This window comes from Euprymna scolopes, chromosome 17 (assembly GCF_053919585.1).
Source record: "Euprymna scolopes isolate OS-2025 chromosome 17, ASM5391958v1, whole genome shotgun sequence".
NCBI lineage: Eukaryota > Metazoa > Mollusca > Cephalopoda > Sepiida > Sepiolidae > Euprymna > Euprymna scolopes.
The window spans coordinates 3,772,047-3,799,360 of NC_136498.1; the positions used below are offsets into that span (position 1 = coordinate 3,772,047).

The 27,314-nt window shown below is 34.0% G+C and overlaps 1 protein-coding gene and 1 pseudogene across 1 annotated transcript in view; one reads left to right on the plus strand and one right to left on the minus strand.

The window, feature by feature from the left end:
* Window positions 1-10,200, minus strand: part of LOC145296653 (rho-associated protein kinase 2-like) — a 407,811-nt gene extending 397,611 nt beyond the window's left edge. Inside the window, exon 1 of the mRNA XM_080142590.1 lies at window positions 9,278-10,200. Within this exon, the coding sequence (XP_079998716.1) occupies window positions 9,278-9,376 (99 nt within the window). The 5' untranslated portion in view covers window positions 9,377-10,200. The remainder of the gene's footprint in view (window positions 1-9,277) is intronic.
* On the plus strand, window positions 57-197 carry LOC145297170 (U2 spliceosomal RNA; annotated as a pseudogene).
* Window positions 10,201-27,314: the final 17,114 nt, after the last annotated feature.

Consider the following 27,314-nt stretch of genomic DNA (forward strand, 5'->3'; position numbering starts at 1 on the left):
CCTTTTTGGTTAAGATCAGAGGTCTGTTGTTAATAGATGCTGTTCTTAGCTTTTTAAGCTTTTCTTGGCCTTTTGGCCAAGATCAAAGTGTAGTATTTGTTCTTACTACATGCTGTACTTATGTTTGTAACTTTGTGATATAAAGTGGGGGATCACTTTTCTGTATTAATTTAATGTAAAATGATCACCCACCTTATAACCAGTTAGTCTCAAAGCCATTCAAATCATTCAAGTTGTGTTTGAAGGATTCCAGTTATTTTTTAAGCATTCAAGTCATTCTTAAGGTCATTCAATTCATCGTTAAGTTCATTAAAGTCATTCTAAGTCATTTACTTTTTATTTATTTAAGTCATTTCAGCCCATTTTTCGGTCATTTTAGTTTATCTTTAAGAATTTCATATCAATCCTACATTCACGCATTCATTCATTACACGAGAGCACGCGACTAATGGCTATCGGCCTTGTTTAAAGTAACTTGTCTGAATTGAAGTTTTAGATATTTTACAAGTAACCTTTTTAAAAATAAAAATCATTTTAATGAAACATCAATTGATTGTAAAAAAAATAAAATAATAAAATGTTTATTTAATGCTTCCAAAACAGGGAAACAGTTTTCTATTTTATATTATGAAATAGAGTTATCGTTCTTCCTTAGAGTCTTGTCCTCGACTGACTTATAAAGATGGCAACTATATTTTGTGGTCCAGTTTTTATTTCGGCGTTTCACGTGTATGAAACTAGTGTTTTGAGGTACCTCAAAAAAGCGAACCACAGAATTATCCCCCACCCCCAACCCACATGTAACACGATCTAACTTAAAAAAGAAGCTTAAACTGGTCATTTTTTTTATCGTAAGGAAATATTTCAAGGCTAAAATCGTGTTCACATTATCGACGTCTTAACATTCCTATGTAATCACCATTTTTAAAGTGTCGATAGACATGTGTTCATTAAATCGGTGCTTATTCAGATTGGCACTTATGACTTTCAATTAAAAATAAAGAAAATACAGAAAAGTCTATGATGTATTGATGTACATACTCATTACAGAACGACGATGTCATATTCCAAAAATTACGTTAATCGATCATGTAGTTTTATTTAAAACTAAGAAAATCCAAATTTACGATTTTTAGCGATTTTACTACTAAACCACATTAAACGTAAGGCTGATTTTTTTTGCTTCAACACTTTAATTTGAGTTGTCTCATCATCATGACCGATGAAAACATGATTCGCTTAATCGTAAAATTTGATTGTCTTGAAAACTTTATCAAATTACGTGATCTTTGGAATATGACATCGTCGTTCTGTAATGAGTACCTACATCAGACGTTTTTGTATTTCTTTACTTTTAATTGCCGCCATAAGTGCCAATTTGAATAAGCACCAACAAATCTAGCAAAAATCAACTAAAAGTCAAATTTTTACGAAATGTTTGATACTTATTCCCGTTTGGATTCATATTTAAAATGCAGTTTCGCAAAATATAACATTTTTTGTACGTGATTCCCCCCCCTCCCTAGTATTTCATTTTACGAAATAATGTTTATATTTTAAAAAGCTGAATGAAAAATATCAATGTTTTTCCGCTTTTTTGTTTTTGTTTGTCTTTTAACTACAGCTTAAGTAAAAAAAAAAAAAATAAGTTTTGGCAAAATGCCGAAACACATTTAACTACGATTTAAGTGACTAAAATAGGAATTAACCTCCATCAACAAAATTGCTTTGGTTGGTATGATGATGACCTCACCGTCGTCAGATGTTTTTCCCGTCGCAATCGGTCGGTGCGCGTTTTTAACAGACAAAGCCGGCAATCTATCGTCGACACAAAGTGGAGGCCACCACCCTATGAAATATATTTTTACCCCATTTTTTGTTTGTTTTATTTTAACTTAGCCTTGCAGTTGCACTAATCTCTCATTACTTATCTAAATACTTCGCATGGTTGAATAATTAGTTTAAAGTTAAAACTCAAACGTATTTAATTCTAGATTGCGGTCTAGTCTCACCAAAAGAGGAGTGTCATATTTCACATGTCTATTCGGTTTTTCTTTCGAATTGTGTGTGGTGGTTGATGATAGGGTTCGTTCCATCGAATGGCATATGTCAGACATATCCACCATTATAGGCTTGCGCTTCCGGTGTACGAGTACGACGCCGCTTCGCTTAACAACTGCATTCTCATTCTTTTTTTAATTAAAAAAAAAAACGAAATAAATATTCATTTCTATCTTCTCAGCCACATTCTTGAATTATATCAATTATTTCATCTCCCATCTTTCAACTTACGCATGATTTTAAGCCCCCACCCCCACCATCAATTTATTTTATTTCTATCTCCACCATTCCTTTGTGCAAATGGCCAATTTGATCGATAGACCGTTTTTCCATAAATGTTAATTACAATGTAGTAATCGAAAGCCAATCAGGGATTAAAAAACTTGTGCGCATTTCTTTTTTAACAAAAAAAAAACATATTTATTAGATAGAATTAATTCCTATTTCAGTCACGCAAATTATTTACAGTGAAATAGAGTCCGTGTTACTTAAAACATGTTTATCTAAAAAATAAAAATTAGGTTCTTGTTCAAAATGAGGCGACAGCTCGATTTTTAAAAATGTCCTTTTGAAGCAAAAACAATATTACTTGCTGAATTATGTCGAAAACAGTAAAATCCAAAAAAAAAAAAAAAATCATCGAATTGAACTGATATATTTTTAGTTTAAAAAAAAAGAAAAAAAAGTCTTTCGCTATCGGCTGAACATGTTGAACGCCATTACGATGTAATTCTTTCAGAGTTATGTTCCCTAGTTCTGCAATCTTTACCGTCTACTCCAAAATATCTACGAAAAATGCAATTTTCCGTAAAAATTACTTTTAACTATAAATAACGTTCTACTCGATAAATTTTCGTAATTTTGGGATATATTACTATTTTCGACATAATATTGTTTTTGCTTAAAATGATATTTTAAAAAAAAAATCGATCTGTCACCTCTCTTTAAACATGTACCAAAAATGAAAACCAACCTTGTTGTTTTTTTTTTTTAACTGAAATGAAGACCAGATCGGAATAGCGCAGTTTAGTTAACATTTTTTTTTTTTTTTTAACACGCCAAAATAGTATACCATACCCATATTTTCGAGTTAAATTTAAGTTTTTACGATATCTTTTATTTACTAAATTGTCAGGTGAAAGTGCAGAATAGTTACAAACACTCTCCCAGTGTTAAGAATGGGTTTCTAAATTTCAGCACGGTACTTATAAGCAGAGAAGACACAAAACTTGAGGATAAGCAAATAAGTTGTGAATCATGACGAAGACCATTTCATTGTAAATAATTTACATAAATGAAATAGCAATCAACCGGCAATGTGTGTAAATAATTAGAAATATGGTTATCTTTACGATTACCGTTTCGACTTCACTTCCGTTTGCGCCTTCGTTTTCATTTTTATGGTATCTTGTTTAATACATTGTTAGATGAAAGTACAGAATAGGCAAAGGAAGTCCCCTTTTTCCCATGTTTAGAAGGACTTTTATAGATAATGTTATCTAGAAAATTCATTATGTGAGGGGTAACCGGAAATGAAATCGAAACAGTAATCGTAAAGATAACCGGGAATATTTAAGGGGATTTATTTTCATTATCCGACAATGTTTTAAAAACAAAATGTGTTGAAGTGGATCAACTACTTTGTCTTTATTTCGTGACTGAGTAGAATCTGCGTAAATTCAAAGTTATTGCAAGTCTTAAGTTTAGGTGGTTCCAATATTGTGCCTAAAGACACACTTTTCACGTGTACATTACGAATTCTTTTGAATGTATCAAGCAAGCGCCTACAACACAAGATAAATATTCATGTTTTCGGCCGATGTAATCTCCGACTTTCTTAATGTGCATCTTTGCGAACAGAACCCTTTTACTTGCTAAGTTCGACTTGAAGGTTAGAAAATAGGAGTCTGAAGAAGGTCGGAGATTACATCGGCTGAAAACGTTTATGACAACAAAGATGAGCATAACAGTCCGAATATAATCCTAAGTGTTTATTTAGAATTGCATTTATTAAAAATAAATAATAAATAAAAAAAAAAAATAAACTACAGAAAAGGCTTTATGATGTACGTACTCGTCACGGAACGAAGATGTCATATTTCAAAAATCACGTAAATGGATCAAGTAGTTTTTGGTTTAACTAAGAAAATCAAATTTTATGGAGAAGCAAAACGTATCCACAAACCGCCATTTTGTTTTAAAATTCAGGGGCGACAATTCAAGGTAATCGTGGTTTGATAGACTGACACAACATTTACATTTAAAAAGTTGTTGTCTAGGGGTAGTCGGGTGTGCTGAGAACGAATATCGCATTTACATTTGGGGTCGGCAACTAGTTTTCACGATACTGAAAACTTTTTTGCATGTTTCATGTAAAAATATGCGCGCACAACAATGGTTACCACTTATAATAAAGAATTACATTGTTTAATATCCAGAAAACTACTTATTTGCGGAAAATTTGAATGTGATATTCGTTTTCAATATACTTGAAAACCTGCACAAGTTGTCATGTTAAAGGGAAATGTTAAGTCAAAATTTACCATATTTTTATTTTTTGTTATTTAAAAAAAAGTTAACTTCTTCATTATCTGGAAAATTCATTATGTCGATTCTGTTTTGAACAAATATACCCGCCGCGTTGCATTACTGCAACTGCACGAAACATGCGGAAAAGCATATTTTCAATATCATGAAAACTAATTGCCTCCCCAATTTGAAATGTGATATTCGTTTTCAGCATACCAAAAAACTCATAGAAAAACAGTTTTTGAAGGTGGGGGTTGTTGTGTTAGTCTACCAGGTCAAAATTACCCAATTCAACAATTTATTGCTTATTAGTTAATCCAACCAGTCAATACTAAGTTTATGTAGCAATACGAGAAAAAAAAAATATTAACATTAAGAATTATCGTTGTGAATGTAGAATTTTGCTAATTTAATGTCGGTTTTCAATACGCTTCAATTGTGACAAACAGTTTAAATGCTTCAAAATTCCACTTAAATTGTTTATAGTCGACTTGTTCAAGAATTGGAACTGCATTGTGGTGAATTGTATTTTCTTTTTAATAATATTGGGTTTGTTTTACTGTAGAAAAAGTTGTCACAAAACAAACATTTTTACACTTGTTTTAATTCATAACGCTTTTGAATGTTTTTTAATTTCAATAAATGATTGAATAATAAAAAACCATTCCAAGTCACGTAGGAAGCATGCAAGTCGTCACACTTACGAGGACAAATAAAGTAAATAGATTGAAGCTTTGTGGCGAAAATAAGTTTAACCAAAAATAAAATAAAACTGAATCAACATTTTCTTTTATTAAAAATTGATCATGCCATGAAGTGGACGAATGGAGAAAAAGTCGCAAAAATTACTTTTTTTTTTTTTTAGATATTTTTGCAAAGTTTGTATGAAGAACCGTTTTTGAAGAATAAAAATGTATTCATGAATTTTCTGAGATAAGGAATGATAACTTATTTGCTGCTGGTGCTGTTTTACGGACCATGTTATTTGAAGATATGATTTTTATGGCATTTTTTGCTTATTAAATTGTTAGGTGACTCCTCCCACCCCATGTTAAGAATGGGTTTCTAAATTATTTTTTTCAGCACGTTTAGTAAACTGCACAAGTACCACTTCTATTCAAACTACTATTCTCATTTTGATTGCTATATTCATTTTTTATGAAGTATGTCTTACACGGGTTTTGTTAAATAGCGGGAAGCCCACCAAACAAAACTCATTAGAGACAAAAGTACATTCCACAAAAAGTAGTTGAAAAGTTTTTTTTGTTTTTTTTTTATTATACCCACCCCCCTGGAATGGAAAAGGATTTGGTAAAAAAAATGTTGAAAGGGAATTATGTGTGTGTGTGTGTGTGTGTGTGTGTGAAAGAGAGAGGTTGGTGAAAGACAATAGGAAAAACAAATCAAACAGGAATAATTTTTTTTAAATAGTTTGGAACCGGTAAAGCTCTCGTTTTTGATGATTTTAATTTGTTTTCTTTTTTTCATACATCCTGTCTATGACATTTTTATTTTATAAGAAAATCTTGTTTTTATGTTTAAAGCTCTCAAAATCCATATTATTATTGTTCACAGGACTACAGGCGTTGGTTAATCGGTTATAAATCGCAATATTCTAGAGGTTATACGTTCAAATCTTTACTATAGGCGATAATTAAGAATTATATAAATTAACGGTAATCTTGAAGATTCGTCGATTTTAATGGTAGTTGAATGTGACGTCACCATTTTGACACCGGTGATATCCCCACCCCAATGGATTGTTTTGGTCGTTTTGTTTTGTGTTTTTTAACACTTCCACACGGTTATAGCGGACTGAATCTATCGTCGTGAGTTAAAATGGTAACATTTGTAGACGTTGGGGGGGGGGGGGCACCTCAAGGAGGTTACACAGGCCGAAACGTTTTGAATAGTCCGAATAAATAGAAGAAGGCGTGGTTTTAGACTTTTTAAACTGAACAAAATATTTCAGCATCCAGTTTTAAGGTCTTAACTTGCATCTTATTTAAATAAGTTTGTTTATTTAAATAAGTTTGTTTATTTGAATAGAAAGTATAGATGCTTTTATTTGGCTGTTTAAATTATGAAAAAAATTTGGTGCTAATGCTATTTTTAAATCGTATTTACACGTTTAATTAAAGTTTTGTTTTTTATTCAATTGTAAGGTTAAAGTACAGAATAGGTACAAAACACCTTCCCCTCCATGGCTTTTTAAATAATAACATTATTTCAGCAGCACGGATCACTCTCTGCGTGAGTACCAAAAATTTAAAATATTGACATGAAATGTAAAAAAATAACAGGTCTTTAAAAAAACTTTAATGATTTGTTTTCTAGCGCCTCAATCGCTTTACAAAAAAATGTTCATAATTATTCGATTTGTTTTAAATTACATTGCAATTTCACATGTAATCACTAAAAATAAAGATTTAATATCATTTTTAGTAGGCACCGCCAAAAATGGCCGCAAAATCAAGTTGTTGTTGTTTTTTAAAACGAAATTACATTTATTAAAATCCATTATTTCTGAGTAACTTTTTTTTTTCCAGAAAGATAAAACCCTGAATTTTATCATATAGAAAACAGAATAATGTAAAACTTTTTCTACTATTTTTAATTCAATTTTAAATGTTAAATTTTCCCAAAAAGTTAACAATTGACATTTTTTGTCTTGCACAAAAAACGTACTTAAATATTAAAAAAAAAGGGTTTTTGAAATAATTAATTAATTTATTTATTGTCTAACTAAGATTTAGGATGATTTTCTAAGAGAATATGCAAAAATATTATAATATAAGTACCTGAATTTCAAATAATTCCACTTATTCATATAGGTAACCAGATATTTCGCATCGTCGTAGAGTTCAGATCGACTCTGTTTACGTTTTCTTTTGATGGGAAGAAAACTATGGAAGACCAAACAGGCCAAAAAAACTTATTTTTCAGTGACGAAAATTTCAATGTATTATTAAGCTGAGGCTGGCCAGTACCAGATGGGTGACCATTTGTATGAGTTTGGTTTTTAATGTGTATGTGTGTGGCGGCCAGGCTCCCCAAAATGGGGGGGGGGGGCAATTTAAAGCAGAATAAAAAAAAATTATTTCAGCGCGTTTGGTCCACCGTAGTCGAAAGGCGGCAAACGTTTTCAAACGAGATCGATAAAAATGATGCTATTTTTAACACAAAGGGCACAATATTTATCGAATTTTTTTTTTTGGTATCGATTATTCAAAGCATGCCCTGTTTAATAATGGTCATGCATTATTCGGCTCGCTAAAAAAAAAATGTTAATTTATTTATCAAAAATTTTGAAATGGCTTTTTTCGTATAAATATTAAAAAATTTTTTTTTTGTTTTGCTTAACTTAAATTAATTATTTTACTTAACATATTCACCGAATTTCACACTTCAAAACTCAAAAGCGGGATAATTAAACACAATCGAAGTTCTGATATTCAGACGTCAAAATAAGGTATGCAAACAATTTTTTTTTTTTTTTTTTTTTAAATTTATAATTCTGTCCCTTAAAACAACACAATATGTTTTATTCAGTTTCAGATGATTATTTTAAGCATATTTGTTCCCACTTCAAAACAAGGGGGGGTTTTGTAAGCAAAAAAAAATATATATATAAATATCGTTTATGAAAAATAAGTACACTGTTATAAAGTTCATTCTTCTCCTAATAATCGCTGAAAATTTTGTATTGATCGGATAATTACCTGATTTTTGGTAGATTTTTAAAAAGACGGTCCGTCAAAAAGTACTGACCTGCCCCCCCAGTTTTGGCGGTGCCTAATTTTTAGAGAATTAGTTTTTACATATATTTATCAAGTGTTAAATTTGGATCTATCGCTTTTCCCTGCATTTCTATTTTTTTTTTTTTATCTAATAAAAAAATATTAAATTTTCTAAAAACAAACAAAAGTTATGTTTATAACCGGATTGAAATTGTAATCTTAAAACTAAGAGAATTTGGGACGTTGAAAACGTACACAACCTTAAAACAGAATAAATAAATACATTTAGAGATTATATTGAACGTTTTGGCTTTGAGATATCTGTTATTGAAACATTATTATCTTAGGCGAATTAACCCTAACCAAAACCCTAACCCTAACCCCTAACCCTAACCCTAACGCTGTCACGGTGTTTGTATAATAATACCGAAATAATTCCGTAATAAATTAAACAAAAAAAAAAACAACGTAATGTAAAACTTCTGTAAAATATTGAGTATATTTTTTGTTTTCCATTTCAGAAAGACGAATTTCATGTTGTGTGGCCGCTTTTCGGCTGTTTTAACTCGTTATTGGGGTTTAGCGAACCAATATTGGCAGCCATGGGGGTTGATCTATATAAAGACCAAAACAAAACGGGTGCTAATGCAGAGAGTGATCCGCGCTATTTTTTAAATCGTATTTCCATGTTAAATTAAAGTTTTATATGTTTTTTTATTCAGTTACAAAAACCCCTCATGTTAAGAATGGCTTTTTAAATAACGTTATTTCAGCACGGATTACTCTCTGCAACCACAAAACGATATGTCAAAATTAGTGTTTTGTTTTGTTTTCGTTATATGTATCGTAGTGTCAAATAGTACATTTTTTTTCTTAATAAATTAAACAAAAAAATAAAATAAAAATTGAAAAACATTTTTAAAAAGTCAACAACGTTGCTCCCTTACCATAAGGCCATCCAGATGGAGGTTTGTGGTATTATCACGTATTTTACATTCCAAATTCCTCAGACGTTGGTAAACTTCTGGATCGTCTGTCAAAGACATTTTTGCAATTGGAAATCCAACAAATTCGGAAAGGGAATATTTTTGTTTTTCTTTTTATCTCCTAAAAATAGAAGACCGGACCCAAATAAGCTTTACAAATTAAATAAGTAGTAGCTTCCTTTTTTCTTTTTTCTTAATTGTGTATCACTTTTTTTTTTTTTTTTTTTTTTTTTGTATTAATAACAATTATAGACGAAATATACTAGCAAGTATATCCCATCAAAGTTATTGCATGTGTATAAGAATTGCAACACAAATTTTATGATGACGGTAATATTTTTAAAGTCGTCACAAGAAGAGAGGATATGTAGCGAAGACATAGGAACGATGACTAAAAGTGGGAGTCACGATCGTCGTCATATCTTCTCCTTCTTTAAAAACTGCTTCTAAATTTAAATTTTTAACACTTTCAGAACTTGTTTTTGTATTTTTTCCTTTGTCTAAGCTCTACATCGGTACCATCAAGTGGAAAATATTCACCCCACGATGGGTCATCTTCTCCGACGTACAAACTCTCTTAACGCCTATATTAAATGCAATTCACGGTTTTTGTAAAACTAACTGAAATACCGGAAGTAGTCGAATTTTAGACCGGATGTGGACGAAACCGGGTGCATATGATCGTTGTCGGTTCAACTAGAAATTATGCTCTATTATATTTCCTGATTTATCCAGTCTTGTTTCACAAAGATTCTGGTAGAAAATTTAAATTTAAAACACGTATCGATTTAGTGTTGACAAAATAAGAACCTTGCATAGTTGTACGAGCCGGTTCCATCCAAAACCGGAAGGATTAATGCGACTCCCATAAAAACAAACAAAACAAAAAAACAACCGGATCTTTTAAGTCAGCAAACCGGAAATAAAAGCGCAAAACTGACCGCACATTTTCTTGATAAATAAATAAAAATCGAAAAGATATTATATATATTTATTTTTAGTTGTAAATAATATAAAGCTTTTCGCAAAACAATAGGCAAGGGTGAAAAGTTACAAAATAATCGTATCCACAATTAAATTGTTTTTGGGTTTTTTTAGTTGTTTTTTTATACGTTTGTTTGTTTTGGTTTTTAAATATATACGACAGTTTTTTCATAATAAACGAAACCCGGTTTTAAAAGTGCGCTTCTTGGCCTTCCGGACAAGATCAAAGTGTAGTATCTGTTCTTCATATGCTGCACTTCTATTTCTTGTTCTCTTTCGGTGGAGGAGAAATCCTTCACGACTGAGACAATTTTTATTTTTGTACCTTTTCTCCACGTTAAAAAACGACCCTGGTGTCTAACTTTGTCCCGTGGGGAGGCATAGTAAATAGGTACAGTACAATGCAACTAACGAGCACCGGGATTCTTAATAACTGTGCCTCGTCTTCACAGGCCATAAGTGAAATCTGAGATCAGTTTTTAATGTGAGAAAAAGTCATTTTCGCCACAAAACGGACACATTGAATTGAAACTAAGAACGTTTCAGAAAGAATCTCTTCTCTAACCGGACAGAATTGGTACTACGCTTTGAAACATTTATTTCCGAAAATTTACAATCCTCAAAAATAAATTAGACACATGGCCATTCAAATGTGTGAGGGAGGGAGGGTCTATGGTCATCCTTGTCACGTCACTCTACCTTATAAATGTATGTGCTATTCCTAGCTAGAATCCTCAATTACCATAATACCACATTCACTCCAGGCGTCGTCCTAATTAAGATTCGCAATTTTTTTTTTAATATATACTAAATAAATCGTTTTTTATTGACAATAATATCATTGGCGTGGGGTGGGGGAAAACAAAATTAGAAACAGGTGTTAGTAAGACGCCTCCAACCAAATAATGGACCGCTCACTGCTTGTATGGAACCGAAAACAAGTAGGCCAATCTCGAATTAGGACTAAAATCTAGATGGGAGAGGAAAAAAGAATAAATAGGATGGGAGGGGGGGTGAGATTGAAGAGTAACTGATGTTTTTCCAAGATGAATGCAATTTGAGAAAGGCCAAGGGTGAAAAGAAAAATTTGGGAGTTTCCTATTGGGAGGGAGCCATTCATTTGACTAGCTAAAAAACTAAAAGGGGCTTAGGTCCAATAGGACCAGGAATTGCCTGTGCCATGCTCAAGCAGGGACTTGATTTCTTTACATACACACAAGCTTGCTATTTTTATTCATCTTCTTTCGAAAACCGTGAAATGTCATCTTTTCTTATCACATCTGATTTTGGCCGTCAGTTGATGCTTGAAAAACACAATCAGATCTTGATCAACAAAAGATTCAACCCTTGAGTTTTAGGCATTCCAGTTATAGTGCTGAAAAAACTCCAACCAGAACTTGCCCCCATACTTACAAAACTGTTTAAGCGTTGCCTTAAGGAGAAGTGCTTTCCAACACCCTGGAAAGCCTCATCAGTATTCCCTGTATTTAAAAATTCAAGTGAAAAGTCATCTCCCTCTCAGTACAGACCAATAAGTCTCCTATGTGTCATGAGTAAGTTGTTGGAATCCATATTAAATAAAGAAGTAGTCAACCACCTCAACAGAAACAACCTTCTTAGTGACATGCAATATGGTTTCCGCTCTGCAAGATCTACAGCAGATGTGCTAACGGTTATATCACATAGGATTAGTGAATCTCTTGACAAAGGTTTCCTTTCCAGGGCAATTGCCCTTGACATATCGAAGGCCTTCGATAAGGTATGGCATAAGGGCCTACTTCACAAGATTTCCAGCTACGTTATTACTGGAAATGTTTTCTCAATCATTAAATCATTTCTCTCTGATAGGTTCATAAGAGTAGTGGTTGATGGGCAGAAATCAGAGGCCCACAGTATTAATGCTGGAGTCCCTCAGGGGTCCATCCTGGGCCCAACTCTCTTCCTGATCTACATCAATGATCTCCCAAAACACATACTTAAATAATTCGTTGACATCTATGCTGATGACACGACCATCTATGGCAACACATCAAAGGCCGTAAATGAAAAAGTTCTCTCTAATTCTCTCTCCTCTGATCTTGAGCACATGGTACAATGGGGGAAGAGGTGGCTGGTCACTTTTAATTCATCCAAAACCAAGCTTCTATCTTTACATCATCAACGCTCTGATCCCCATCTGGCATCAATTGAAATGGATGGCTCTTGTCTTGGGGAGGCCCCATGTTTTGGCAAGCTTCTGGGCTTGACCTTTACTCCTGATCTGAAATGGAACACGTACATCAAATCTGTTGCCAGGGACGCTTGGAAAATGGTGGGATCCTTCTACCGCTCCAGACGATATCTCACTACTGATGCAATTCTCTATCTGTATAAAAGCCAAGTACGTCCAAGGATGGAGTACTGCTGCCACATTTGGGCAGGAGCTGCTAAAAACAGCCTATCCTGCCTTGACAGAGTACAAAATAGACTTCATGGCTTAGTGGGGGATGCCCTTTTCTCTTCCCTGCAACCTCTCCTACAGAAGAGATGTTGCGAGCCTGTCTTTGTTTTATCGTTATTTCCATGGCAGGTGCTCGTCTGAGCTCTAATCCCTCGTCCCCCTTCGCCAATCTTTCACAAGAAACACCTGTCTGGCTGAAACTACTGTCAATAATTTTCCCCACTCTTTATCTGTGCCTAAATCCAAACGTAGATTCCATGAGCAGAGCTTCTTTCTTAGAACTGCACGCCAGTGGAACTTTCTGCCGCTTGCCTGTTTCCCACCTGACTACAACTTGGACGTCTTCAAGTCCAACATAAACAAACTCCTGACAAACCGCCCCCTTAAGTAAGAAACCCCTAATACTAATGATTACTACAATACTATCTCATTAATTACTGTACACGCAATAACCCTTATCCCTGAGTGGCCTTTGGGCCTTGATAAGTGGTGACCCCATGTAAAAAAAAAAAAAAAAAGTTCAGACATGACATTCACTCCACCATTTGTGCTACAGGGCCAGGATCACAAGAAACACTATCCGTTTCTCCCTGTCCCATGGCATCCCGACATTATGGGCAATGTAGGATACTTCAATAGGCACGGATGCTGAGAATCAAGATGAGCCGTCACCTCATTAACGTACCCTCAGTGTTGCTGAAGTTCACTGCATTCAAAGAAAGCATGTTCTGGTGTTTCTTCTACTGGAGTCCCGCAATGGGGACACTAAGGCAAATCCACTAATCCAGAACTATGTAGTATAGCATTGAGGGGGGTAATGTGTTCCAACCAATCGCCAGGTCAAGGAAAACTCAGAGTTGATGAGATGACTCGAACTTGATGCCCAACTCCACTGGGAGCAGATCTTATCTTCCGACAATCAAAGAAAAAAATTTGTTGGAGGTACAGTCAAAATTCAAAGCATCAGTCAACTTTTGGCTTCGAAGGCAACTTTTCTTAAAGAGTAGAGAAGAGACGTGCACCACATACAACTTGACAAGCAGATCGTCAACAACCCTCCTCAGTAATCGCCTATAGAGTTCCTTCCTAGAGAAAGGTCACTGGACCTTGGAAGCCTCTTCATCACGACTTGGCAGTCTTTGAGGAACTGCATATTGCCCCTCGGCCTACAATGACCCTCAACTGAATGATTGAGAATGGAAAAGTTGTAACTGATTTTGTTTGTCTATACTCTGTGATAACTCTTGAGTGTGCTCCAGGGGCTCTTTTAGGGCTAATAAAAACACTCCATTGTTGGGACTATTTTACCATATTTGTCCAAAATTTTCTGTGTATGTCTATTTAATAGTTTTGCATGGTGCTGAATTCAAATTTAAATATGTTAAGGCCTTGGGGATTTTGGGGGCTAAATGGAGTGGGGGGGGGCAAATGATGGACTTAATCATTTCTTTTTTTTGCCTGGTACATAACTCAAATTTACATATGCACCGTTTGCTCATTTTCACCAGGATTTGACATTCCCTGGGGACTTGGGAACTTTTGGGGCTAAATGGGAAGGGGGGGGGCAATGCTGAACTTAGTCATTTTTTTTTATGCCTCATTCACTGTGCACTCACGGGGTACCATGCATGCTTCACTTGTTTTACTTTATTTTATTTTAAGAAAAAAAAAATATACACATTGAGACTATGTGTTTCTTGTCTCTACATGAATTACACATCATGTTGGCAATGTATAAACACATCACCCTAGAAAGAAAATATAAAAAAGAAACAGCATTATTTAATAATTCTCATTTGATAAATTCCTATTTCAGTCACATAAATTTTAGTTAGGTTTTAAGAACAACAAAAATAGATAAAAGTGACAATTTACACTTACTTGATTTGTTTGCAAGAAACGTTAAATCATCGTTTACTTGTAGAAAATGGCGTTCATGTCAAAGTTGTAGTTTTAGAAACTGAAAATGCCATTCAGTTATCTCCCTTTTAGATGTCTAAGCGGCGAACTTACATCAAACGGAACGTTTTTCACAGACAACTTAATTACTGCTCTTAATGGCACTTGTGCATTTTAGTATTTGAGGAAAAAAAAAAAATCGGAAATAAATGAAAGTTTTCATTATATATATATATATATATATATATATATATATATATATATATATATATATATATATATATATATGTTTTTATGTGTTTTTGTTAGCGATACTTTTTGAATGAATTCAAGTATTTATACGAAAGTGCATTTTTGCCTAAATGCGTGTTGGGAATAATTTTCCCTTTCACCAATCTGGTACCCCCTAAATGGGGAGCGGCATATATATTATTTTTAAAATATATATATGTACATATATATCTGTCATCTATACACAGTACTATTTCACTGTATCATCGCTCATCAGTGTGGCTAGTCTAGCAATTACTTCAAGCAGGGATTGAAACTCGACCGCCTAGGTGACAGTCAACGCTTCTCAACATTACGCTATTTGGCTGCTACTGAGATGGGCATGCGAAATTAGTTTTTTTTACAACAGACACATGCTAACCGTGGCGGCTTATCTCTCTGTTTCCGTGCACGATTACTGCATTACTCTAACAGTTTACTGCCGATGAATCGTTGACATTAAATCAGCAGTTCCTAATGACATTGCATCATGAATCCACATGTTCATACGGAAAAACTTGGTGAAATTCCCACTCACACTGTTTTATTTTAGTTCTTATCATGTGCTTGCACAAACCGAAAAAATTTGATTTGGGGCATGGGGGGTACAAAAACGACTGCCAGTCGGTAGATTGAAATAAGCAGCTCTGGACATTGCATGTTCCACCGACTCTCAATTTCTTTGAGCCAACTGAGATAGTATACGTTTTGGGAGACATGTCCATTGGCCTAAAAAATTATACAAGTTGTTTATATTTGAATTACTACATTTTCCAGTAAGAATTAATTCGTTTGAATATAACTTTTGCTACATAGTTACACGTTTACCTCCCCTTTTTTTTCATAAAAAACAGATATCTTGGATCAAATTGAACATTTATTTACCCTCTTGCTGCAATTTTCTTGTTGTTGTAGCAGTTGATGTAATAAATAATGTAGCAGTTAATGTAGCTATAGATATACCAGTTAGTGTAGCAGTTAATGTAGCTGTTAATGTAGCAATTGATGTAGTTGTTAATGTAAAAGTCGATGTAGCTGTTGATGTAACAGTTGATGTAGATAAGTATGTAACAATTGATGTAACAATTAATGTAGCAGTTGATGAAGTTGTTAATGTAGTAATTACTGTAGTTGTTAATGTAGCAATTTATCTAGTTGTTGATGTAACAGTTTATGTAACAGGTGATGTAGTTGTTAAAGTAGCAATTTATGTATCTGTTGATGTAACAGTTGATGTAGTTGTGTATTTAGCAGCTGATATAGCTGTTGGTGTAGCAATTAATGTAGCAGTTGATGTTACTGTTAATGTAGCAGTTGATATAACAGTAATGTAACAGTTAATGTAACAGTTTATGTAGCAGTTGACCTAACATTTAATGTAGCAGTTGATATAATAGTTGGTGTAACAATGTATGTAACAGTTAATGTAGCAGTGATTGTAGCAGTTAATGTAGCAATTTATGTAGCAGATGACATAGAAGTTACTTTAGTTGTTGATGTAGCACTTAATGTAGCAGCTAATATAGTTGTTCATATAACAGCTAATTTAACACCCTGGAAAATCTCATCAGTATGCCCTGTATTCATCTTCCTCTAAGTCTCCTGTGCATCATGAGTAAGTTACTGAAATCAGTGTTAAATAGAGAAGTAGTCAACCACCATAGCAAAAATAACCTTCTTAGTGGCATGCAATATGGTTTCCATTTTGCTAGATCTACAGCAGATGTGTTTATGGTTATATCTCATTGGATTAGCAAATCTCTTGACGGAGGCCTCCTTTCTAGGGCAATTGCTCTTAACATATCAAAGGCCTTTGATAAGGTATGGTATAAAGGTCGACTTCACAAGATCTCTAGCTATGATATAGTTGAAAATGTCTTCTCAATTATTAAATCATTTCTCTCTGATAGGCTCATAAGAGTAGTGGTTGATGGACAGAAATCAGAAGCTCATAGTATTAATGCTGGAGTCTCTCAGGGGTCCATCCTGGGTCCAACTCTCTTCCTGATCTACATCAATGACCTTCCAAATCACATCCTTAGATCATGCATAGACATTTATGCTGATGAGACTACCATCTATGGTAGCACATCAAAGGCCGTAAATGACAAAGTTATCTTGGATTCTCTCTCCTCTGATCTTGAGCACGTGGTACAATGGGGAAAGAAGTGGCTGGTAACTTTTAAAGCATCTAAAACCAAGCTTCTATCTTTACATTATCAATGCTCTTATATTCATCTGGCACCAATTGAAATGAATGGCTCTCATCTTGGGGAGGCTCCATGTTTTGACAAGCTTCTGGACTTGACCTTTACTCCTGATCTGAAATGGAACATGTATATCAAATTCGTTGCCAAGGTCGCTGAAAAAATGGTGGGATCCTTCTATCGATCCAGTAGGTATCTCACTGCTGATGCAATTCTCTACCTATAAAAGAGCCAGGTACGTCCAAGGATGGAGTACTGTTGCCACATCTTGGCAGGAGCTGCTAGAAAGACCTTATCCTGCCTTAACAGAGTTCAAAATAGACTTTGTAGCTTCGAAGAGGATGCCCTTTTCTCTTCCCTGCAACATCTTTCTCACAAAAGAGACGTTATGAGCCTATCTCTACTTTATTGTTATTTTCTTAGCAAGTTCTCATCTGAACTTCAATCTGTGGTCCCCCTTGCCAAACTTTCATGAGAAACACTCATCTAGCTAAAACCACTATCAATAATTTCCCCCACTTTATCTGTGCCTAAACCTAAACGTAGATTCTATGAACAAAGCTTCTTTCTTAGAACTGCACACCTGTGGAACTGTTTTCCATTTGCTTGCTTTCCAGCTGATTACAATATGGTCGTTTTTAAGTCCAACGTAAACAAGTTCTTGATGAGCCGTCCCTTAAGTAATTTAATTTACCACACTTACACTACTAACGATTACTTTCAGATCTCATGATCACACAGCTTGCATCCCGGTGGCCGTTATCTTTGTCGGGTGCTTCTTCACAATTGTGAGACCTCTTCAGAACTGTAGGCTTCATCAGGAGTGCGTGTGTCTTCTACTCCTGCCTCATGACTATCTTCTGAGTCTAGCGTACACTGTATTGGGGGTGCATGTCCTTCACCTTTCAGGGCATCCCATCCACCAAGACGGATTATGGACAAATTATCTTGGCTGTACGACCCTGGCCAAATCTCATGGTACACCGACTTTCTAGTGCCTTCAACCACACATAGTCTCCTATTTGGAGGGGCTATGCTCGGGGCCTGCTACTAGTGGCATAACATCGATTCCTTTCACCTGGACCTCGTATTGGTATATAGCATTGGCTGGTGAAGTCAAAGATGACTCGTCGTATTTTTGAGTCACATTGTATCATTGTATCTGGTATGGAGCAATGCATTCTAGCCAACAATCCATCTCACAGTGTGTTGCCATCACTTTGCTATGCCATTCCCAACTGGGGCATATGCACAGCAAAATCTCACACCTCATTCATCTGCAAACATCCTGAATTCTTTGCTGAAGAAGGTTTTGTTGTTACCTATCAATAGTTTGTGTGGTGGGACATGTTCTAAAAAGACCACTTCCAATTAGTGTATTATAATTGTCGACTCCTGCTGTGCTAATTGCCTCCATACTGAAAACTGTGACAGGCCACAATTCGTGATGGTTAGGAAATGGTAAGCACCATAATGGGTAATGTCCATTCTGAACCATTGCCAATCACTGCTCACTTCCTGTTTTTCTTTCTCCCAGTGAATTGGCGCTGGATCTATAGATTGGCATTCCATGCATGTTCATATTGCCAATCTGACTGCTGCTTTTGTCATCACAGGACAAACTCTTCGGGTAAAATAAGCAGTGTGTCACACTCCTGGAGGTCCACTATTTTTGTGAATGGCCATGATCTGAGCCACATTCAACTCAGTGACATGCACCAATCAGTGGCTTGGGTTCTGCTTCCTTCTTCATGGCATTGAACTATTGTTGTGATATGCATGTCAATTGATCGGTCATGTTGTGAATTGACGCAACCAATTTCACGTCTACTGAGAACCCATATTTCTTCACCAATTCTTTGAGGGTATTTAGTCATTTCCTAATGAGCATCTCACTGGCAGCTTTGGTGTGAACTCGTGCTTTCGCACCGAGAGTTTCTAACGCCCAGTTGTGTGCACATACAGAATCAGTCTTAATGTGCAACACCTTGGTCTGCCACTGGAGCAACAAGTTAATTCCTCTCAACACGGCATCTAATTCAGCCAGATTAATATGTTGCGCATCATTCTCAGGTCACAGCCAACAATTCCATCTTTTTCCAATGCCACTCCAGTTGCTAGCATGCTCGTATTGACGTACACATTCAGTTCCTAGCTGTCCACACACCTGTAATACATAAGCTGGATCATTCTACTCTATTGTGTTCACTGTCTCACACATCATATGCCGGAGCAAGGAGTTTGTCCCCCTGTCATTCGAGCCATTTGTGATTCAACAGGCTCTTCTCTTTATTACTCTGCATGCCACATGCAGCTATGCACATACTAGGGGGTGCCCTACGAGGTTTCCACACAAGGAAAACACAGTCCATTATGATATGATATTGAGAATTTTTTGGATTGCATTTCCTCATTTCCAGTGCAGGACACTGTACTTCCTTAAAACTGTCAGTCCCAACACACGTGTGCCAAACTGTTCTGAGTCCTTGCATTCTAGCCCGAATCAAGCTAAATGTTCCTGAACTCAAGATGCGGGCACAATATCTTCAACAAAAATATAATCGATATAAGCTTCCTCCTGCACTCGCACTAATCTAACGATAGCCTTCGTAATGAAGGGAACCACATTCAAGCCAAACCCAAATGTGTCAGGCAGTATCTATTTCCATCAACCTCTACTGTTTGGTATGGATACAGTGTTATATAGACTCGTACTTGGAGATATGCTCTCTGAAGGTCAAGCAGTAGCACGTTTGCCCCTTTTTGATGCCAGTCACGTATTTTCACTGTGAATGCATCTATATGATTATTAAGTTTGCGGTAGTCCATCACTGGCCACACCTTTGCCTTATTCTGCTGAATCACGGCCATCAATGGAATTAATCCCTTGTGAGGTCTGAGTCTTTCTTCTAGGTATGGCTCAAACCAACCTTTGTCCATCCATGCCCAAAGTTCTTGATCATAATCTGATTAAAGTACTGCAGCCACTCAATATTCTGACAATCCATTATGCAGTCCTTCAGGTTGGCGGTTATCTGGCCATTTTCATGCTGTGATCTATGCTCGTTTCTGATGTCGTTTCGTCAAATGTAGAAATAAAGTCCGGTTCACTAATGAAGATAGCCACATACACATGAAGACTTTCTCAATGCCAATTCGGACTGCACCTCCCAATGCTTTTATAGCATCGATCCATAACAACAGATCAAATCCCAGTGGTTTAGCATTTACCAGTGGTTTAACATTTACCAGCGGTTTAAGGCATTGATCCTAACATAGTCAAATGTTGATTGTTGAAATAGTGACACATAGCCGCTGTCGTTTTTTGAAATAGTAACTATTCCTTTTCTGCAGCACACATGAGACAAGCCCCCAATAGTCAGGACGTCCACTTTTGCTGTCTTCAAGGATCGACATCAATTTTCATCTATTATTGTATGTGAGAATCCTGTGTCAATTAATACTGAACACTGTATTCCATCAATGTAGACAACAATCTCTGGGACCGCCACATTTACATCTTAGTAGGAGAGTAGGCTGGCGCTGATGTCTCATCCCCTTGTTTTCCAAACAGTCCTTGGCGATCTCTAGCTATGCAACCATCGCAGCCGCATCTGTAGCAGGTCTATTCCCGAGAGGAACAGCAGATTTACCATTGGATAGACTCATTGGTGAAACTATATGATGGCTTTGTTCCCTGGTTGACGTCAGAACCCTTGCTCTTGCTATTAGGACTACCATGGTTAGGGTCTCAATTTTTGGTGCCAGCTGAAGTTTGATGAAAATGACATCAGAGAACACCATGACAGAAACCAGTTTGGCAAGTTTTTCTAGTCCGACTCCCTCGAAACCAACTAGTCCAACCAACCGTCTGATATTGTTTGTGTACATGTTCACCTGCTCACCAACTCATGACACCATGGTTAACTTCCTATAGGCTGTGAACACACCATTTGTGAATGCCTCCTTTAATTGAGTCTTTATTTGCTTGATGTCCAGTTGGTCAATCTCAACCATCTCCAAGTAGAGGGCCAATGCATTCATCTCCACATCATCTTTTGAAGTCTCACTACCAACCTTAATGTCTTCAGTTATACCACTCTGTCTCTCTCACTGGTAAATGGCTTCACTATGTCGTTGTATAGTCTTCATCATGATAACCACCAGAATAGTTTGAAGTGTTGAAGTTTTCCTTTGAATAGCCGAATACCGTTAAATGTGCAAAAAGAAAAGAGTTTTTCTTCAGCTTGCAATGTTCTCGGCAAAAAATGACAATCCTTTTTATTTTCTTGTTTCAACGTTTGTAGAAACTCCGTATTTCTTTCTTCTCGGCAAAATTTGCGTCCTAATTTGCATCACTTTTTCGTTTCCTATGGTGTGGTTTCAAGTTCGAGTGTCGGTGACTTTTTACAATCTGCAAATGCTTGTTTCCATAACTGTTGTCAGACTTGTAGAAAATTTTATTATTTAGATCATGAGTAAAAGATCTTTTATAGATTTTCCACATAAAACAAATTGAAAACTCATTGAAAAATGCATTTGCCTTTATGCAAAAATGATCGTCTTTTCATAAGAATTTACCAATAATTGTTAACTTTATCAGTTCATTATTATTTAGTATGTAAAACAAGCAAAAAAAACATCAGACTAATCTCACATGGAAAGTTACATTCTGTTTTTAGCTGCTATATCAATTATCTCAGAAAATCCCCCCCCCCCAAAAAAATCCCAGTTGCATGATCGCCTGGCCTCTTATAGGATTGGCCATGGTTCAAGTGATTTTACTAATTTATTCAAAATGAAAATAGTTATTTTCTTAATACGACTTGATTGACTTGATTTATGAGCATACTCCAAAGAGCTTCACCACATACTTTAAAACAAAATTCTTCCATTTATCATGGCCTTATGCCAGTCTTTTAGCTCTCAAGGGTGGCATACCAATCTCAATCCTCATCTGGTTTGCCCATCTCTTTTGTATCGTCTTCTTGATTTTTCTTAAATGATTCTGATATCTGATATGTCCGAATTACGGTAATCTCTTTTTGCGAATAACGTTACTGGCAGACCTGTTAATATTAAGTCTCTATTTGGTATTTGGATTTCTTCATCTATCTCGCCAAGATGTTCTAAGGATAATTCCTAAACATCTCATTTCAAAGACATTGGCTTCCTGCTCTGTCACTTGAATATACAACAATAAAAACTATGAATGCATTGTAAAGTTTTCAGATAAAGACAAAACCTAATCGTATAAATATTTCATTAACTTCAGATGTGTTGACGTTTTTGAATTTTTTGAGATGATGATTCGTTATTCGTATTATTTGGATTCATCGTACTATTGTTCTCATCTTGCGTGTCATTTTTTCACAACGTTTCGCCCGATGTAATCTCCGACCTTCTTCAGGTGTATCTTGTCGTACTCAGAAATGTTTCTGTCAAACTCGAGAATTTGGACGAAATTTCAAACAGAACCTTTTATTTGCTTCACAGTGGTAGCATGCTCTTGTTCCGCACAGCGACTTGATAGTCAATACTTCTTCCTTTGAGAAGTTCGGTTTTGGAGGCTTTGAATTCTCGAGTGTTGGTTTCACTTTCCACCTTAGTTCATCTTCTTGTACTTTGGGTTTATTCCAGACTGCTTTCTCTATTGGAGCTATCATATCTGAGTATGAAATCCGCTTTATGGTTGTGGCGAAGTTGAGACATTTGTTTAGCACTGATTCCTCAGAGAGAGTTAGCTGACATTTACTTTTATTGACAATGGCTTTGACTAATAAAATGTGGACATGGATTCTAACGTCCTTAGCTTTTAGATTTTACAATTTCTTTATTTGATGAGATTTAACCTCCTTGAATTCTTTCTTATAGGATATGTCAAGGTATTCTTGAACGTGGGTTTTGTCATCAGTCTGATAAATAGTCTCCTTTCAGTCTGTAATCAATGTTTCTTCCACTGACTGTCTCAGAATCCACAACATGCCCTACTCGTTTTGCAATCCTTTGTGTTCGGCTGGAGCTGACTGGTAGTTTCAAGTCTAGTGGCACTAGCTTGAGATCACAGAAACGGCATAGGAATGTCGGTTGGTTAGTCATTCTTGCCAGTTTTTGGTAGAGTTTTTCTGATATATTTCCATTTTTGTATTATTTCAGATGTGTTGTCATGTTCTTCCTGCTCCCAGTCTTTTCTTTTAGACATATACATGCAGAATTTGGTATTCTTATTCTTCTGCTAATATCAGATGAAAATCCTGGAACCACAGTGTGAAAAAACACAAAAGATTTATAGAGATGAAATATTCAGTTGCCGTATATATAACAACTAATTTTCCAAATTTCTGTAATTACAAAATTTTGTCATTTTTTTATTGTTATATAAAAACTATTGATTGATGTAGATAATATTTTTATTACATAATTGTATTTTGGTATTCCTCTGCTAATGTCAGATGAGAATCCTGGAATTGCCAAATCAAAACGCAAAATCTTTGTCTTTTTTTTGTTTGTCTTTTTTTTTCAACCATTTTTTTTGTCTATTGAGCTATTATCTCCAAATCTATTTAGATATGCGTCCTATTCATAAACTATGACAGAAAGGAAAAATGTTTACTTTTTATAAAACTACAAAATTAAATGCAATAAATATATTATTGTAAGATTTGGAAAACCATTTATGACAAATCGTTGAATAATGAATCTAAACGCTTGCGCGAACAAAATGGTTTCTGGAATGTTAAAAGTTGGCCACTCCTGCACCACATCAAACCCAATCATCTAAATAACTTAGACTCTGTTTATCTCCCACCCACGGCAGGATGATGTGATATGAAGGTTGGAAAATGGGACTTGAAGAGCCAACACCCTAGAGGAAGAGCACTCTGGCCTTAAAAAAATTGTCTTGACAACCCCATCAGCATTCCTCAGTAAGAGCGTCTCAGATGATTAGCAATAAACTAAGCCCTTCTCAAAGGAAGAAGGTAAAGCCCGAGAGGGTGGACTTCCTAGAACTGCATAGAACGAGAAACATACCTCAGTCAACAGAGAAGAATCCATCTCAGCATTGGCCAATATTTTGTTGGCTTTTAGCTTCAAATCAGTTACAAGATTAGGTTAAACATTGAACCAACTGTTACAAAGGGGTGGGGGTGCAGGTGGCAGAGGTAGATGGCTGGCTGTCCGGGCTTGCAAAGATGACATTAAAGGAAAGTCGGTTAGATCCTAGGTCAGGGCAGTGATCCTGGATCCAGGTGCATTGAGAATGATGTCAAAGAAGTTCCAAATGGGGGACATAGAATCCCCGGGGATAGGTCAGTGAGACTGATTGACATTTCAGACAATGCGTGGTAGGATGTTCTGACGTCATCAGTTCCAATAAAATAGAGCATTGGAGCATCCATAATGCCTAATCCCTGCAGATGTGGTAGCTTCCTTCAGTCCTGAAAGATAAGCATTGTAATGGGTGCCTGCGCATGAAAGTTTTGTGGCAAGAGTTTCCAACCACACCTCTCCTGGGTCTGTGTTGTTAAATACCCATAACAAGCGGAGGTTCAGGACGACTGGAAACAATGCCGAGATAAGTGGAGAGCTCATACAGCACCTGAATTATTTTATATATTTTTTTTTACTTATTTTATACTTAAAATTCTTTTACTTATTTTGTATTTTAAATTATTTCAGTTGATATTTTTACTTTTTTAAATATATTTTGTATTATATTTTATTTATTTACTTATATTGGACTTTATTTTATATGTTTTTTTACTGATTTTATATTTTATTTTATTTTTTACTTATTTTATATTTTCTTTAATGTTTTATTTTACGTTTTTTACATGTTTTATACGTTTAATTATATTTTGTTTAATTTTTTTACTTATTTTATACTTTATTTTATATCTTATTTTATTTATTTATCTATTTTATACTTTATGTGTTATTTGATTTTTTTTACTTATTCTATATTTTATTCTATATTTTATTTTTTTTACTTATTCTATATTTTATTCTATATTTTATTTTTTTACTTATTCTATATTTTATTTTATTATTTTTACTATTTTATATTTTATTTAATAATTATTTTATTTTATTTTTTTACTCATTTTGTATTTATTTTATATTTTATTTTATTCTTTTACTTATATTTTATTTTATTTTTTACTTAGTTTATATGTTATTTAATATTTTGTTTTAATTTTTTACTTATTTTATATTTTATTTCATATTTTACTTTGCTTTATTTTACTTATTTAATATTTTATTTTGATGTTGAAATTTGATATTTTATTTTATTATTTACTTATTTTATTTTTTATTGTACATTATTTTTTGCTTTATATTTTATTTTATATTTGATTTCTATTTTTAATTTATTTTGTATTTTATTTTGTATTTTTTATATTTTAGTTTATTTTTTACTTATTTTAAAGTATATTATATCATATTTTATTTTTTACGTCTTTTATATTTTGTTTTATATTTTATTTGATTTCTATTTGATTTCTATACTTTTTTATATATGATTTTATTTTTGAATTATTTTGTATTTTATTTTATAATTTATTTTATATTTTATTTTATTTTTTACTTATTTCATACTTTATTAATTTATTTTTTATTTTTTACTTCGTTTATATTTTATTTAATTTAATTTTTTATTTATTTTTATTTTATTTTATTTTTTACTCATTTATACTATATTTCATATTTTATTTTAATTTTTTACTTATTTAATAGTTTATTTTGATATTGAGATTTGATATTTTATTTTTTACTTATTTCATACCTTATTTTATATATAATTCTATTTTTACTTATTTTATTGTTTAATTTATACTATATTTTGTTGTGTAGCAGGGGTATATATTTAAAGATGATGCAGAGTTCATATTGGGCCACATATGTAACAATGATGAGGGAGACATTTATACCAGTTCTTATATGCTTCTTGGGGTGTTCATATATAACTGTTCTTATTAGAATGATAATGGCATTTATATATATATATCTCATCATGACGACTGTGACTATTCCTGAGGGGAAGACATTTATATTTCAGACAGGGGATTGTTCTTCTTAACATATACCGAGGAGAGGGTGATGTGATGCGTAGTTCTTAACACAGAGGAGAGGAGGCATTTATAGACATTTCTTGTGATGGAGGAGATGGGACACATAATCATCGAAGGGTTACACAAAGTTCATTATAAGATGATAACCACAATTACCTTTCGTTCGTGATGAAGGAAGACACAAGACAACAGTTACATAATGATGACTTCTTTATTCATCTGATCGACCGGTTGATGACGTCAGGAATTCAAATTTGGATCTATATAGTCTAAGAGATCAACTGACCAACTGACTGACTCTCAACTCTCCGACTCTTAACATTCAACTCAACTCAACTAACTAACTCTTAACTCATATATTAAGAATTTCGCTTTGTCTATGACGTCAGAAGTATGTTTTTCAATCGTGACAAATTTCATGTGGTTTTACATATGTTTGTCCAAACACCCCCCCCCCCCGGCGAACAAAAGAATCCTCAATATATAACTCTAACCTATTTTAAACAATATAATTTAATTTTCATTGTTCATTCTTTTACTGACATATTTAATATTCAGATTTCTAAAAGAATTAACAATAGACTTAATTTCTAACATTCCATTTCTTAACTTTGTCTACAGGGTTCGATTCTAAGCTTATCCTAATCTCATTTTCACTTATCTAATATTCTTCTTATTTACATGGGAAGGGGACAGCCCTTTCCTGTAACAATTTTATTTTCTTACTTATTTTTTATTTTATATTTAGTATGATTTTTTTACTTATTTCATATATTATTTTATATCTTATTTGTATTTTTTTACATATTTTATAGTTTATTTAGTATTTCATTTTATTTTTTATTTTATTTTACTTATTTTATACGTGATTTATATTTTATTTAATTATTTTACTTATTATTTCAATTAATTTTTTTTCTTTTATACTTATATTTATTTTTATCTTATTTTATTTTTACTTATTTTATACTTTTTTATATTTTATTTTGTTATTTTATATTCACTTCATATTTTATTTTATTTTGTACTTTATTATACTTTGTTTTGTAATTTTTTATATTATATTTTATTTTTTTACTTATTTTATATATTATTATATTTTTTGTTACTTATTCATACCTTAT